This window comes from Copadichromis virginalis, linkage group LG4 (genome assembly GCF_057382275.1).
Source record: "Copadichromis virginalis isolate Kocher_CV1m ecotype Utaka linkage group LG4, C_Virginalis_male_GT1.1, whole genome shotgun sequence".
NCBI classification, from domain to species: Eukaryota; Metazoa; Chordata; class Actinopteri; order Cichliformes; family Cichlidae; genus Copadichromis; species Copadichromis virginalis.
In genome coordinates, this window is record NC_140621.1 from 36,020,037 (window position 1) to 36,037,168 (window position 17,132).

Sequence of the window (17,132 nt, forward strand, 5' to 3'; positions counted from 1 at the left end):
TGATCCGGAGAGAAAAGAGGCCCAAACAGCCTGGCTCCTCCGGGTTTCCGGCTGCTAATGGAGACAATTAAAGGCAAGAGTTAATATGTGAACGCGGCCGGGCAGATAAAGCTGGAGGAAGGAGTCTCCACGAGCCGACCCCGTCCCACCGAGTCCTCTGAGACAAGGCCACTCGTTCACTCTGACCTCGCTCACCATCAGCTACACTATGAATTATGGGATGTCATTATGTCCTCTCTTTTCATAAAGGATGCTCCAGTGTTACCTACCCTAAGGAGGTAATGAAAGAAGCACTGAAGCTCCTTATTCAGTAAAAAAGGGAAAGAAATGTGTCAATAGTCCCAAAGTTTCCTACTTATGTCATGATTCTATTTACCGTCCTTTTGCTTCCTTCTTTCTCTCATGCTTTTCATCTGTCCTTCCATCCTTCCTTCTTCCTGCCCTTCCTTTCTTTTTCTCCTTTCTTGATTCCTTCCTTCTTTAATTCTGCTTTCTGTCCTTTTTTTCTTCTTTGCTAACGTTTCTTCTCTCCTTCCGTCCCTACATCTGTCCTTTCCTTCTCCTTTCTTTCTTCTTTCTTTCATTCGTTCCGTCTCTTTCCTTCCCCTTTTCCTCACTTCCTTTCTACTTTTACTCCTTTCTTTCCTCCCTAATTCTTCCTTCTTTTCCTGTTTTCTAACTTCTTTCCCTTAATCCTTGATTTCCGTCATTCCATTTTCTTATCCTTGTTTCTCTCTTTCTTCCTTCCATCCTTCTTTTCCTCCTTCTGTCCTTCCCTCATTAAACCCACTCTCATTAGGCTGCAGATACTTCAGGAAGTAACTAAACTCAAAGGCAGGAAAAAGTGGGATTACATGGACCGTGAAGTGTTGGTGGGCGCGTTCTTCAATTCTAACTTCCATTCTCAGTTTGTTAGGAATAAATCTGACGAAGCTCCGCCTCCTGAAGTCTGACGCTTGTGGCTTTAATGAAGCTAAAGTCTGACGGTCAGAGGGTTAATTCTCCCTCTGTTGTGTCTGCAGGCGGAGCTGGCGTGCTTGCCTCCTGCACAAACACAAGAGTATCAGATGAAGCACATCTGTCACAGCTGGCATTATGCTGACAAAGAGGAAATTGATTTTTTGTTCCCATCACAGGAGAAAGCAGCAGATGGGTTTGCTTTGAGAAGGACTTATGAATTATTGGTGAGCGCCATCCTCCACCAGCGATCTGAGGAGGTTTCTGTGGTCTCAGAGTGAAGAAGAAACCAGCAGCTCAGAAACAACCTCCATGTTTCTGTGTTAAAGTGATGTTTATAGTTTCATAGACTAACTGTTAATTCAGACTTAAAACCCAATCAGTGGAATAAAAACGTCTCTAAACATTTTGAATTAAAAAAATTTGAATTTCGGTTAATTAATTCTGACTTTAAGCCCTGCTTTGAATTCGTGAGGCTAGTTTTAAGTTAACGTCTGTTTATGGTGCTGATGTTTGTATTCCAAAACAAATTTAACATAAATTAAGTTGCTTGAATTATTATTTATGTTAAGATTTAGAATTAACTATTATCAAAAACAATTTAAAGAAACTGTTTAAAAATTTGACCTTTCACTTTGTTTCTTCCATAATTCTAATTTTAAAAGTTTAATTAAAAAAACAACTAATTTTGACTTCCCCGTCAGTTAGACTGAAGCAGCATTTTTTAACAATAACTTAAGAATTAATTAAAAAATATACTTTTTCTTATGCTCGAAAAATCTCGTCACGAATGAGCTTCCATACTGTGGCTCTGCTACGATGGGGCTCGCGACGTGTTTAAGAGCATTTTCGTGGATCTGAGGCCGGAAGTGAAAGTGCTTCTTCCTGCTCAGATTAAACTGAAGCTCCGACATTAACGCGGCCTTTTCCTCCTTTATGTAAGTGACGCGGTAAACAACACAAATAAGGAGGAAATGATGAAACCACTTCCCGCGGCTCTCCGTCTCACCAACCGAGCCGCCCCTGCCTCTGCAGCCGGCGGAGGGGAGCCCCGCGGCGGCCTGGAGCTCCTGGAGGCCGGGTCGGTAGGACGGAGAGCTGCGGGAGGGGGACAGGTGCAGCTCGGCCTCTCACGACAACAAAGCCGCAGATGATCGACGGGAAGGCCCCGCCCTCTTCTCAAGCAACGATTTTACGTGATTGCCGTAGTAACTCTAGAAGAGGCGCACGAGACTTTAGGGGGCGTGTCGCTTCTCTGCGGCATGCGCTCAATCAGAGAGAGGTTGGGAAGGGGATGGGGGGGGGGGGGGGGGGGTGGACTTATGTTGTAAGTGACGTAATCCCGAAATAAAGGCGCAAAAGCAGCATCCCTGCAGGTCCCTGACACCAGAGCAGGGCCCGCCTGTGGGAGCTGGCCTCACCCAGACCTGCAGACACAGATCACATCTCCCAGCAGCCAATGACAGTTAAATACACCCATCTGCATCAGGTCGTCATGAAAGCATCTGATCCTGAGTCTGTTCTGTTTCAAATCCGTGTTAAGTGTAAAAATCTGTCAGCTGTCTGAGTCAAACCGAGCCTCAGATGTGAGCGGTGAAGTGAGTCACTCCACCTCCTCCCAGCCCTCCAACACACAAATATCCACTGCTTCTGCCTTTAACAGTGAAAATGATATCGACATCAGATCAAAGTCCTGGTTATCTAACACATCGATACACAACAAAGATTCTTCCATCTCTGACGGCACATTAAAGATACCTCAGCAGCACACTTGGATCAGGCTTCAGGTGACTCTGAGTCAAAGCTTTATGAACTCTGTGAAACACGTGTTTGAAAGTGGCTTCGTTGGTCGACAGAAAAGAAAGATGGCTCTTCAATGGGAGTGAGCGTGTCTCTGGTGGACGGGCAGCTCTGTGTACAGAGCTCATGAGCCTACATAAGACTTGTTTTTACTGCACAAACAAAGGCTGACTCATTTCCAATGCAAACCTGCGACGCATGTGGCTCAGAAAACCGACAGAAACCAGGCTCCTGAACACAGCAGGAACCCGGCACGACCTCAGCCTGAACACCTGCAGAGGCACCGAGCTCCTCTGATTTTACTAACTCCTAATTTAAGATGTTTGGGGTGGGGCTCAGGAGGTTGGGGGTTCACTCCCTGCGTCCTCCAACCTGCATGTCGAAGCACCCTTAGGCAAGATACAGAACCCAGAGTTTCCCCGATGCATCCATCAGAGAGTGTGTGTGTCTGTATGTGTTTGTCTTGATGCTTCCTCTCAGAGGTCGATTTGAGTCTAACGAATAAACTTTAACAGTCGTATAAAGGTGCTCTACTTCACCATGGTAACACTGCAGGTGTGAGGCTATGTGCTGTCTCACAGAGCGTGGATTGTGGCCTGGGTGAGGGGACAGTTTGCACATTAACACCATGAAAACGAGCTGCTGGCTCATTGTTAGTCAGTGCTGCTGGTTTCAGTTCTGCAGCTGTGCTGTTTATAATGTGTCAGCTGACACTGAGGGACACGCTCAGCAGCAACTTCCTGTTCTGTCTCACCTGGATTACTGAGCATGTGGCGGGAAAATTCCTGTTGGTGTGCAACACTCAGAGATGGCAGCGTTTCAAAGCTAGCACTGCTCAGCAGTTTCAGTCTTCATGGTTATTATTTGTGGATGAGTACACGGTGAGACCTATCCCACTATCCCAGCTGCCAAACAGCAACGGGCGGGAACGCCCCACGGAGGTCGCCCATCTGCACCCTGCAGAAAAAGTTCATGACACATCGGGTTGACCCAGACTGCAGCTACTGCGGTTGGTCTGCAGCATCGCTTCCTAAGGAGCATTTCACCCACTGTTTGAGTTTATCTGTGAATAACAATCAGCACAGAGAACCACAATTACAGCTTCAACGTGAGGAGTCACTAATACCAAAGCAACTTCAGGCAACTGTTGTTGTGATTTGGTGCTAATAAGTAATCCTGAAGTGACTTGAACAGAGAGACTGACGAAGCTGTCGGGAACGTGCAAACTGGAAAACCATGAGGGACAAATATGTTTGACCTGAGAAACCAGAGAGCAAGGACCCAGGAGCAGAGGAAGTCCTATCATTTTATTTTCCATCATCTGATATCGCTTCTAAATCAGCGAGAGAAGACCACACTAACACAGAATGCTAAGCATGAGCAGAAATACCAACAGTGATGCAAAGATTCCCCACAGAAGCCTGAATCCGCCTTTGTATAACGTTGGGATGCTAGCATTAATTAGCATATGTCTGTGTGATGCTCCCTGTGGATCAAGCAGCTTGCACACCTAGCATGCTAGCATAAGTTGATAACTCCACCCTCACTTCGGGCTCCAAGATCCAGCTCGGTGACGGAGGCGAGGCTTCAAAGGACGGAGCTCACCGGCAACAGTAGCCTGTGGCCATCTTTTATATACAGTGTGTGCTGCGGCTCCACTAAATGCATAAGGTCACAGAGTTTAGGATTCACATTAATTAATAATGGTGCTTTTGTGTGCTGGAACACGTCTATGAGCAGCTGCAGCAGATGCTGAGGCTGGTCCCGGGTCAGCTGCAGGCTGCAGTCTGATGTTTGGGAATGACTGATGTTATTTTCTCACAGCCAAAATGGCGTGACTGACTGCAAGGGCGCGAGCGTGGGCCAAGACATGTGGGCGGGAAAATGCTGCTGCGCCTCTACTCGGGTCTTTCCGGCCTCCTCCGGAGCGGCTGAACACGCGCGACTCACAGAGCAGCAGCAACCGCAGCAGCAGCGCCGAAGAGCCGCTGGAGGAGCTCCGCGACCCGCCGCCGATTTTAACCCAGATTTCCGTCGGGAACTCGGGAAGGCGGTGGGCTGGGGGCTCGGGCACAGAAGAATGAGAGAGCCCTCTCACCGCAGGGCGCGCAAACATGAACGGGGCCGTGTATATGTCGTTCTTCCAAGGCCAGCTGGAGTCCGTGCTCGAGCAGGTCGTTCAGCTCGCTGTCCAGGAAATAAGCAAGACGGTGGGCTCCAGCCTGAACGGCCTCCTGCTGGAGACGGCCGTGAAGGAGCAGGAAAACCGCCGGCTCGGGCTCCAGCTCCAGGCGCGGGAGAAACGGGGCCGAGCCTCCGCTTCAGACGACGGAGGAGGAGGAGGCTCCCCGGTGGCTGGTAAGAACAAAGCCGGGGAGAGGGCGGATAGCGGGCGGGCGAAACCCGAGCAGCAGCCCGGGGGACAGGGCACGGGGCCTGGCGTGCCCACCGACACACGCCGTCTGGAGCAGAGAGGACGAGTCGTGGGTAGGCACCCGTTACACAACACACACACACACACACACACACACACACGTTTCACTTCCTATTAATCCCGTTTTCCAAAAGCAAACAAACAAATATGCCTGCTGGCCAGCAGGAGGCGCTGTGAGGCAGCCCTCGTGCTCCACACTGTTTCACTTTAGTTCTGACAAATTCAACGTAATTATGACGTCATCCATAACTGAACAATCAGCTTCCAAACAATAACGCCGTCCGACACAGTGTTCGGTCTCAGGTGGACGACAAACGACGTGTCGGACGCCACCTCGGCGTCCTTCCAGGTCGACTTACGGTGACCTCGCCCGGACGTCAGCCTTCAACAAGAAACCGTAAAGCACCGTGTGGTGGGACGCCTGAGCGCCCGCTGAGCCCTGATCCAGGAGCCTGCAGTGTTCGGTGGACACGAGTTACTTGATGATTTGTGAACGATTCCACGTGTTTTAGTGGTTTTTTCGTGACATTCGGAAGCTCGCTGGATTTGACATGTATTTCACGGGCTCGAACTGGTTTCCATGGAAACACTGCGACCAGTCTGAGAGCAGCTGGCTGTGGCGTTTGGAGGCGATGCTACGTGTTAGCACGTGCAGGTGTGATGTCATCTTTTCGATGAAAAAAGGTGACGCCTGCAGGTGATTGGACGAGAACTCTCGTGTGCTGGGGGAGCATTTCCATTGGTTCTAATGTGTCTGTGACACAGGTGAAGCTGGACGCAGTGACCCTGCAGAGAAATGTGGACTTTGCGTGTAATCGTCCGTCTGAGCGTCACGTCAGAGACGGTAACGCTGCAGCTTCACGAGGAGAAGTCGAGGAACTCGAGTGTGAATGTGGCAGGGCTGAAAATAAAAAGCAGGTGTGCAGCCGAGGATCGTAAAACAAGCCACGCCCTCCCGCAGGAAAGGAGTTGTGCTGGTGAGGAGGAGGGGGGCATGCAGAAGACCGCAGGAGAAAGGGAGGAGGACATGCTGACTATCAACCTGACGCAGTGACTTGAGTGATGCCTCAGTGACGTTTCATGGATGTCGGGTCAGATTCATCAGCCGGAGCACGACCGCTCCGGGCCACGGGTGTCCGCAAGTGTGGCGTTCCTCATTTGTGGAGGTGGGAGGAGCCTGCCGGAGAATCATGTGGAAAGAAAAGACTTCACAGCACGAAGCTGATTCGGCCGGTGGCACGATTTCAGTACTCTTCCACACAGGTGATGACCGCACAGCGCACAGGTGCCCGTCCTGTCGGGTCATGATCACCCTGCAGGAAGCGGCTCGGCTGGAGTCAGAAGGAGGTCATTACAGACTGGCGTCTCACGCCTACGTGCTCGTTTCAGGCTGAATGTGTCGGCACATTGTCTGTTGGCGCCCTGCGCTCTGACAGAGTCCAGCTGCGTTGGTTCACTCTGAGGTTAAACTCGTAACTGTCACGCTGCTCTGAAATCCTCCTCGGTCAGTGTTTCTCTGTGGATGATTCACCATGACGCTGAAGTCGGACCCGAGTGGACTCGTGGATGCAGAAACTGAACCCACCCCCGCACGGTATGTTCGCCTTACTCGCCATTACAGTCAGGTCCCTGCGGCAGGATCCTCCTGAACGCTCGCTCAGACAGACCCAAAGAGCTCTGAGCTCTGCTCATGCCGTCTTTGCAGGTTTTAAACTGTGAGCACTTTGATTCAATAACATGATTTTTTCCAGATGTTTACATAATGATCTCACTGCACAGCAGGTTGGAAAAATGTCTGACGAGCAAACGTCCGCCCGCTGTTCAGCAGCTGCCGTGTTTAAGGATGAGAAACATTTAATTTATCACACGAGCGGGAAAGACGTCAGGAGTGTGAGGGACTCCACTTTATCCTGAAATTCCCACAAAGACTCAAGGAAAAAACAGGAAATGATTTGAATCGGAGTAACCCCACGATGAGCGCCCGCTGTGCTGAGGTCTTCACGCCACACACACACTCTGTCTCTCACTGCACTGCAGCAGCGTCCACATGCAGGGACATGTGAGCAGGAGATAAAAGACGCTCTCTCGCATGCATGCACACATCTGTCGACTGCAGCACACAAACACGCTGCTGAGCCCCACCCACGCCGAGATTACTAGGTCACCGTCATGCATCACCAGAGTTCAGGATATCAGCGATGGCGGCGTCAGAAAGCATCAGTTCACTTCCTAACGTCCTCATACACACCCCACAGGTCAAAGGTCAAACTGCTGTGTGTGGATAGAAAGGATGACGATGCTGAAGGGAAAAGCTTTGACGGTCAGACGATGCTTGACAGCTGGTGAACCCGGTGAAAGCCTGAGTTTCACAGAGTGTCACTGAAGTATCCCCAAATCGTAGCGTGCTGAAAATCCTCTGATCCGCGACGGCTGCTCGGCTGCTAGCAGCTTTAATGAAAGTCGTTGTCACTGTGACAGAACCATCAGCCAACCAATCAATCGATCAATCAAAGTTTCAGAAAATAGTTGTTTTAGTTGTGTGAAGCTCTGCCCTGCTGGGCGCTGTTCAGCTGGCCCTGCAACCTGTTTCATCATGAACTGTGATTTCACAGCCAGTCTCTCCAATAATTAGCCCCGCCCCCATCTCTGTTCCACAGACCAGCTGAAGTCCGTCATGGAGCACGTCCTGGACTTCGCCGTGCGTGAGCTGACGAAGATCGTGGAGGCGTCATTCGACGACCTGCTTCTGGAGATCACCAAGATGGAGCGAGAGCAGCAGCTGCTGGAGAAGAGGCTGGGAAAGGGTGCTGAACGAGGAGGCGGGGACAAAGGGAAAGGCGGCGGTAGGGGGAGGAGGGGCTCGGAGAACGACTCTGTGTCCCCGAGCGGCTCAGAAGACGCCCGTGAGGAGGTCGCTGTGGTCACTGCGTCCAAAGAGACGCCGCAGACACACGGTGAGTGATCAGCTGGAAGGAACTGAGTGTCGTACTCTGACCGGCTGGTTGGTTGTGATTGGCTGTCAGTGAGCCTGACTGGGTGTGGCTGGTGTCCTGTTTTGTGTTTCCACAGGTGAGTCAGATCAGGTGTGTGGAGTGACTGTTATTTTAGCTGAAGCTAACCTTCCTCCTCCCCCTCTTTACCCCCCCCAGTCCCGGAGCGTCCCCCCGTCCTGTCTGTCTCTCAGGACTGGGTTCCCATCCTGGACAAAGTCTTCGGTCAGAAGTGGTGCAGCGACGTCTGGAACGTCAAAGAGGTTGGCGGGGGTGGAGGAGGAGGAAGTGGGCGGGGGTTAGGAGAGAGTGTGACTCATATTGTCCCCGCCCCCACCCCGGCAGTGACCCTGGAGCCCTCCCCCTCCTCCCCACAGCAGGACCCCCGCTGGACTCCTTTGGAGGACATGGAGGTGTTTTCTCCCGATGAAGATGAAGCTGCGGGCAGTCTGATAAGCGCTGCCGCCGCTGTCAGACCTCCACCCGGACCTCCACCCGGACCCCCCCTCAGCCCCACATGTGAGGCACCTGCAGTTTATCCTCAGTGCTTCAGGAAACAATGTAACATTAACAGGTTTATGTGTGATTAAATAAGAAGGAAATACTCAGTAGTAACATTTTAACATCTGAGAGCGTGACAGTGAAGTTTACGCTTCCTAAAGCAGCGTGAATGGAAACAACTGGATCCTATAAAAAGAGCAACATTAATGATCAGTTATATGTACTAATATGTATTTTTCCAGTATGTATATGTTTTCATACATATATGTATGAGTATTGCATGGCTGCGTTTTAGTTTTGGGTGCGACCTGTCCAGGTGTGCCCTGCCTCTCACCCTGTCACAGCCGTGATAGGCTCCACCCCCCATGACCCTGATAAGGAGAAGTGGGCGAAACAGGATGCATGATTTTTAGTTTCATGAATAAAAAGTCAGAAAACTTAGTGTTTGTAAAAATATCTGATGATGTTTTTATTGACACTGAGAGGAATCTGAAACCGTGACCTTTGACCTCGCTCCCTCCTTCAGGTCAACGGTCCTCAGCCTCCATGCTTCATCGCCTCCTCACGCTCCCCTCCCAGCTGCTTGATGACGATGAGGAAGCCACCGCCAAGGAGACGCTCGGCTGTCTGGCGTTTGACGGCTCCATCAGGCCGCAAGACGCCGTCGAGCCGCCTGCTCAGACTGGCAGAGAGGAGGAGGAGGAGGAGGAGGGAGAGGAGGAAGACGAGGAGGATAAAGGGATGAAGGTGAGGAGCGCACAAGAGGGCAGGAAGCAGACAAAGGTTGATTTTTAATGTTTAGATGGCGAGCTGACATCTCTTTCTGTCTTTCAGCGGAAGCGGCGGCGGGTTTGGTCTGAGTGCGAGGAGTGCGGCCGCAGGTTCAGCCGGATAGCCCTCCTGAAGGCTCACCGCCAGACTCACAGCGCTGGAAACGCCGCCACATCATCGCCTTCATCGCCGCCCGCCGGAGCTGCCTCGCCACTCCGCTGCTCCGACTGCGGCAAAAGGTTCTCCTCGGCAACACGTCTCCACAGCCACATCCGGACTCAGCATCACAGCGACCAATCCTGATCTGGGACCAGACGGTACGCAGGCGAGAGCAGCGGGACGTTTTATTCTGCTACACAGACAGTTTGGAAGGCCACAGGAAGTAACTGCAAAACTGACCTCTAATCAGAGCGGCCTGCTCTCATTGGTACCCCCGGAGCAGGATCCCGGGTTCTGAACGATCCGGCTCAGCGACAGGAAACGTTAGAGCGAAAACGTTCTGCCAAAGTTTTTTTTTTTCTAACTTTGATGTTTGTTTCTTCAAATATTTAAAATTCCTGAAAGTTTTCAGGTCTCTAACTTTTTTATTTCTCAACCAGAAAAACTTTAGACAAAACAGAACACAGTCGCGGGCTGCGTCTGAAGTTCGTTTCGATTATTTTCAGATTATTTTTTTAATTCAGTAATTTTTCTGAAATTTGAGCTCAAAACAGAAAGAAATCTAAAATTGTCACGTTTACTAACGTTTGGTCTGGAACAAACTGCTGAAACTGTTTGATTTCAGTTTGACAGGAAGACGAGCGAGGAAAAATCTGACATTTATTTGAAGTTTATTAGAACAATTTCAAAATTAAAGCCTCAAATTCAGGAGGAAGATCGGTGTAAAGTCTGCATGTCTTTGGGTTTATACGGAGGCCAATTCGCACATTTGAGAACCTGGAAACGTTTTTTGGAGGTGACTCGACAGCGTGAATCTGAACCAGTGCAGAAACTTTTGAGGCGGAGGAGGTCAAAGGTCAGGGGTAACTGAGGGAAAACACGCACACATCCTCCTCCTGTAAATTGTAGGCTTGTTTTGGCTTCTTTGCTCGCTGCCTGCTGGTTTGTGTCTGTGCGGCGTGCACACGTTTTCTACTCGTTTGGTTTTGAAGTGCCCTTTTTTAGGTTTCTCTTTGGATTATCGTCGAGTCCATGTCTGTGGTTTTATCAGCGTTCCTCGATCAACTCCGAGGACGAAAACACACAGGGAAGGAACAACTTCCTGTCCATCGGAGGGGTCTTCAGTTCCAATGCGAAGCTCAGCGGTGAGCTCCTTCCTCCTTCCATCTCACCAACACAAAATGTGTCACACTTGCAGAATTTCTTTGTTTTCTCATATTTTGTTGTTCAGACATAATTGAACTCCATGAAGCTACGAGTCGCCTCAGCGTTAGCATTTTACCCACAGCTCAGACTGGTTAAACCAGCTGAGCTCACAGCAGTCATATTATGGGGTGAGGTGAAGCTAGCAGCTACAGCCGCCTGTGTCACCAACCACCTATCTGAGGCCACGCCCCTAATAATGCAACCTTTAAACAGGTGAGTTGTGAAAACATTCTGCCCCGTACAGGAAATGATCCACAGAGACCAACGTGTTTATTTTAACATGGGAGTCTAGGGGGGCTGACTCACTGCTGCCTCTGCTGGGCGTCAGAGGAACTGCAGTCAGTTTTTATCATGAAGGCTGGATTATGAGATTGAAACTTTGACTTATGGTAAATGGTAAATGGCCTGTATTTATATAGCGCTTTTACTAGTCCCTAAGGACCCCAAAGCGCTTTACATATCCAGTCATCCACACATTCACACACTGGTGATGGCAGCTACATTGTAGCCACAGCCACCCTGGGGCGCACTGACAGAGGCGAGGCTGCCGGACACTGGCGCCACCGGGCCCTCTGACCACCACCAGTAGGCAACGGGTGAAGTGTCTTGCCCAAGGACACAACGATCGAGACTGTCCAAGCCGGGGCTCGAACCGGCAACCTTCCGATTACAAGGCGAACTCCCAACTCTTGAGCGACGATCGCCCCCCCTTATTCTTCATTAATTCAGGATTTTGTAGGCTGTGAAACATTTTGATTTTATAAAGGCAAAATCTTCACTTTTCTTGCACAACTGGGCTTCCGTAGGTCATCAGCTGGAACTGATTCTAAGAATTGACCTTTGGTAAGTCTGCTGTGTCCTCTACGGAAGCCCATTCCTACCAAAAAACATAACATTGGGTTTCACTTTGAGTGGCAATTTTTTTTCCCCCTGAATTAAATTTTTTTGCTTTAACATTTGCATTCTTACATTTTTCATTATGAATTTCAAATTTTTCACTCTGTCAAATAGTTAAATGCAACGTAAACATCTGTTTTAAGTCTTTTAGTGTTCGCCAAGTCAAACTCTGAATAAGAAAATCTAAAGATTTATTCTGCGTGTCGTTTTCATGTTTTGCTGGAGGAAGAGGATGGAGGGAGGAAGGATCAGGTGACAGGAAGTTATTCATCCTGGGAGTTAGTTTTTATCTCTGAGAAACGTCAGCACGAACAATCACAGAATCCGTTGTTTCACGCTGTGTAAATGTGTGAACCTTTTTTTCAACTCTGAAGCAATACGACGGCGAGCTCTGCAGAGCTCCGTGGTTCAATTTGAACAAGGACCAGAAATGCACAAAATGAAAACCGTCTGCGAGCCGGGGCCGTCTGACCGTTGGAGGATCCAGAACTCTGGTCACCTCAGGCGAAAATCAGACTTTTTTTTTTTTTTTTTTTTTTTTTAACTGTCCTGTCTCTACTTCACCGACCGCTTCGTCTCGTTTTCGTACCTCATTTTTCAAGTGTTTCTTTGACTTCCTGTTTCCATGAGACCTCATTACCTCAGCTGAAGCGCAGCGGCGAAATCTCACCTGATCAACGAGCAGATTTTAGTTTTTTCCCCAGGCCTGGTCTGACATAAAAACCACTCGACATGAGATGTTTCTTTGTTTTTTAGGACTTTATTCTTTGAAGGTTTGATTTATACGGAATCCAAAATCTGACAAAAAATGTTTGGTTTTTTTGGTTTTTTGATATCAAGTTGAGTAAATAACTGTTTACATTAGTGAAGAATTTAAACGTGTATGTACACAGTAAAAATGAAATTCTTTTTATTGTCAAACAGAAGTTTAATTTTCTGTCAGGACTGTGGCTGCTCCGTGTGTACAAAATCAGGTGAAAAGAAAAGCTCGCTTTTGTGGTTTTTACGCACCGGCGGCAGAAGGATCGGACGTTCCGTTAAAGTTCAGAAAATCCTAATCCTGAGCTCAATTTGGCCGATCTCTCTTTAAGGCTTCCTCCTTGTGCGCCTCCTGCAGCCGTCCCTCGCTCTCTCCTGTTCTTCAGCTGACGGATTAACCAGTTTGCCCTATCCCAGCATCCTTCTCTGCAGCAGCCTTTCCATCAACTGTGTTGGCCAATAGGAACGTGGCAGAGCGCCCTCTGGTGGACAGACTCCAACATTGGCACTCCTGACGTGGCTGTGCGGCGTTTCTTTGGTCTCTACTTTAGTTTTCATGTATCAGGGGTGGTTAAAGCTGTAGACAGATGAGGAATGCCAAACACCGGGCGGCGGATAAATCAGGACGTAAAAGCTTTTTTCAGCTGCTCCGTGAATCCTCGGGTCTCCGTGGCCTTCCTGACAGAAGCCCAGAGCTCTCCTTTTACTTCAGATGTGTGAAGCGCTAAATTTGCACTGTTATTATTTTATTTAATATGATTTTAGGGTTCTGGACCTCTAAACTGTGCATATATGAACAAAGCTACAAAACTGCTTTGTTCAAATTTCTACATTTCAGTAAAAACTGAGAACTTGTTGGACTTTTGAAAACCTCGTGTGGCTGCTTGTGCTGACAGAATTAACCGAACCCAGAACCTAAAGTCCAGACTGTATTCTTCCCATCGGTCGGGCCGGATCGCTCCATTCGTCAGATTTTACTTCCTGAGAGTTGAAGCCTGAAGCAGCTTCACTCGGCATAATGGGACAGAACTCTGGGAAAACTGGGCGGAGGTGCCAGAGGAGATGACCTGAATGAGAGATGGTAAATGGCCTGTATTTGTATAGCGCTTTTCTAGTCCCTAAGGACCCCAAAGCGCTTTACACAACCTGTCATCCACCCATTCACACACACATTCACACACTGATCACAGGTTTATGATGACGTCAGGCCTTTTTTTCTATATGTCACACAGCTGCCATCACAGGCCATAAATAGACTGTATGTAAAAGATGTGCATAAACAGTGGTCAGCGCATTTATGAAGAGTTGAGCTGACGGATTTTACCGTCTCAGCTTTCAGAAAGCAGACGTGATGCAAGACGATGGATTTCTGCACCGACTTCCGTACTTCCGTACTTCCTTTTGGTGACTGATGGGACCAAAATCTCCAAAATAAACTTCCTGTTTTCTTCAGTCAGACCTGAACCATAAACACATCAGAACAGGGTTTGCTGAGCTCAGATCAGCTGAGCAGGATGCTCATTTTCCCATTCGGACCAGAGGAGCCGCCTCCTGCTGGACACTAGAGAACAGCCTTATGTCCATCTTTTATGTACAGTGTGTAGGAGCAAGCTTCGTCTGTTTGACCTTAATGCTGCCCTGAAGAGTCGGACCACTGATCGTTGGAGATATCATGTGACCTGTTTAACCAATGACGACAACTCCTCCTGTCCTTGTTTACACAGAGGAATGCATCTGCCTAGAAACAAACATGATATTAGAAATAACTTTGAAGAGGAGTGGCGTAACACTTTGTGTTTAAAAACCTGGATATCAACATAAATGCGTGATAATACTGTCATCATTTGTTTATGTGCTGTTTGAGGCCCATGTTGGAGCTCCATTAAATCTGATCTAATCTCAACGCAAAATGCAAACTCTTTCCAGATGGTGAAAATTGAGTGAAACCCTGATCTCTTAAGTTATAATTAATGAGTAACATTTCCCTGCTGGTGGTCTTTATTCATTTGTTATGTTTGCAGCTGACCAGATGCATTTCTCTTCCAGAAGAGGTCCGTGGCTGTAACGCATCGTCGTATCATTTCTAGTACTGAAACATTCGTGCAATCTCATTGCAGAGCTCTTTTTTTTTTTTTCTTTTTTGTTAGCAGTGAAAAGTGGTTGTGTGGTACTCGTACTTCAGTCCTTTGTAGTTAAAACTTTGGGTGTGAGCAAAAAACTAATAAAGATCCTTAAAAGTTGGCGAGGAGTTCCTCAGGGAACAGACGTGTGAATGAGGGGCGAACGGGTTTGTTTTCTTTTGTTTTTTTCATGTTAATATTTCCAGTTGGAGGTTTTCCTGTAAGTCAGGCTCTTTGTGAAGACATGGGGGAACTTCATTCGGGGGTGGGTTTGTTTTAAACTTTAAATATGGATTTCTACTTCCTGTTTAACCTTGATGAACGCTGTATGTCAAAGAACAGTTCATCTCATTTTTTGGATGTGATGCAATACTTTTTATAAAATGTTCCCTGTTTTTTTTTTGTTTTTTTTTTTGTTTTTTTTTTTTAATGGACATCAGCCAAATGGTAGATTGAATGCTTCAGGATTTGTTTTTGTTTTTTTAAAGGTCAGACTTGATGTGACCTTTGACCTTGTGTGACCAGTGTCAGTTCTGAGTGAGTTATCAGACTCTGATGTGTTGGTTGTTTACTTTGTGCCTGGTTTTATCAGCGCTGCATGGGCTGAATGTCATTAAACACCAACTTACAACGGTCTGCCATGATGATGATGATGATGATGATGATGATGATGAAGGCTACGGTGGCTGTTTTTAAAAAAAAAAAAAAATGTATTGCCTGTTTTAGTCGAGCAGAATGGGTACTTTGTAGTGTTAACATTCAAAGGAAACAAATAAATGTTCATAACTACCGGCTGGAACGCTGACTGTTCTTTAACCTCCTAAGACCCGAACTCTTCCACGGCAGCATTTTTGATTTCTCTTTGATATTTGGGCATATTGGGGGCTGATGAATGTAAAAGCAAAGAATTACCAGATTTTTTTTTTCCTTATTTTTGTTTTTAAGAAAAATAAGAGCCACATATGAGGGTATTCGTTTAAAATTTTGATAGAACAGTAGCAGCATAATGTCCTCGTAAGTGGATATCAGGCCCTTGTAGAGCAAAATTGAGTATTTTGGTCTAAATAACCCCATATGTCCACATATGTGGACGCAGGTCCTAGGAGGTTAATGTTATTTCACAAATGTTCAGCAACTTGACCTGGTTGCTTCAACATTTAAACAAAATGCTGTTTAAACAGATAAAATAAAATAAAAAACCCTCAGAGACAAATGCTGTCTTGAAATATTCGTAGTCCACGTATGTATGAGGTTAAAGTGTTTCCAAATTTAGACTCAAATACAAAATGTTCATAAAGGCTAAAAATACCAAACTTTGACACAAAGCTTCTATAAGCTGCATCGCCTTGTCACAAGGGGGCGCCACAGTGGGTAATGGTAAATGGTAAATGGCCTGTATTTATATAGCGCTTTACTAGTCCCTAAGGACCCCAAAGCGCTTTACATATCCAGTCATCCACCCATTCACACACACATTCACACACTGGTGATGGCAGCTACATTGTAGCCACAGCCACCCTGGGGCGCACTGACAGAGGCGAGGCTGCCGGTCACTGGCGCCACCGGGCCCTCTGACCACCACCAGTAGGCAACGGGTGAAGTGTCTTGCCCAAGGACACAACGACCAAGGCTGTCCAAGCCGGGGCTCGAACCGGCAACCTTCCGATTACAAGGCGAACTCCCAACTCTTGAGCCACAATCGCCCCCCAACAGGTGGTTTGATTTAAAGTGACCCCTGAAGGGGATTTGGGTCTGTGGAATCAAACCACACTCACTTTCACTTTGCCCTGAAACAAACACCTTGCCACCCCCTTCCTCAGCCAGTATTCACCTGATTGGCAGGTTTAAACAGCAGGTGGGTAGGGTCTCTTAAGATGACCATATAAGGACAGCCAATCTGTGTGACTGTGATCAACATTAACAATGAAAAAAAAAAATTCTGCATTAATACAAGGTGTATCAGAAACAGTCATCTGATTTCAAAAGGCTTTGAATAAATTTCAAGTTTTACATACACCAACTGGCAACTATGCGAATGACAGCTGTTTCATACACCTTGAACTTGTTTCTGTAAAATTCTGAACTGGTAGCAGGACAGATGGCGTGCTCTTATTTTTGATATTTTTTGCAGGAAAAAAGTATTTTATTTGAAAGATATTTTCAAAGACGCCCACCTGCTTTTGTTCAGCTAGCTGACCCCAGTTTTAGCAGCTGATACCCGCCTTAATAAAAAAAAAAGACGCCGACCCCATGGACACGTGCTGACGTCACTCGCCTGCACTTGACTGCCTTGACCCGGCTCTGCGGGCGCGTGCTGTTCCCTATTGATTCATATTAACACACCGGCGCGTGCGGATGGAAACAAGCCGAGATCAAAGGGAGCGCGAGGGGATGACGGTGTCTGTGTTGCAACAATGTAGCGAGCGCATACCCGCCCCGCGCGCGCACACACCGAGAGCTGTACCCACCTACTACCGTTGTCATAGTTACCTACATACCCGACTGAACGGGTATGTGCACGAGCGAGAAGGGAGGGAG

The 17,132-nt window shown here is 47.8% G+C and overlaps 1 protein-coding gene across 2 annotated transcripts; it reads left to right on the forward strand.

The window, feature by feature from the left end:
- Nucleotides 1-4,678: 4,678 nt before the first annotated feature.
- Nucleotides 4,679-15,383, forward strand: LOC146712082 (uncharacterized). Of its 2 annotated transcripts, none has more exons than XM_085455222.1 (5): nt 4,679-5,244; nt 7,849-8,145; nt 8,341-8,700; nt 9,209-9,429; nt 9,517-15,383. In XM_085455222.1, exons 1-5 carry the CDS (start codon nt 4,872-4,874, stop codon nt 9,754-9,756), a joined length of 1,491 nt encoding a protein of 496 aa, XP_085311348.1. In that variant the 5' UTR covers nt 4,679-4,871; the 3' UTR covers nt 9,757-15,383. The 2 variants fall into 2 exon arrangements, with proteins under 2 accessions (XP_085311348.1, XP_085311349.1); XM_085455223.1 differs by having other exon boundaries at nt 4,679-5,115.
- The last annotated feature ends 1,749 nt before the right edge of the window (nt 15,384-17,132 follow it).

Excerpts from the sequence above, each read along its gene's own strand:
- LOC146712082 (XM_085455222.1), top strand. The coding sequence starts at position 4,872 with ATGAACGGGGCCGTGTATATGTCGTTCTTCCAAGGCCAGCTGGAGTCC. Across the intron at positions 8,146-8,340 it reads AGAGACGCCGCAGACACACG|TCCCGGAGCGTCCCCCCGTC; the intron begins GTGAGTGATCAG and ends TACCCCCCCCAG. Across the intron at positions 9,430-9,516 it reads AGGAGGATAAAGGGATGAAG|CGGAAGCGGCGGCGGGTTTG; the intron begins GTGAGGAGCGCA and ends TCTGTCTTTCAG.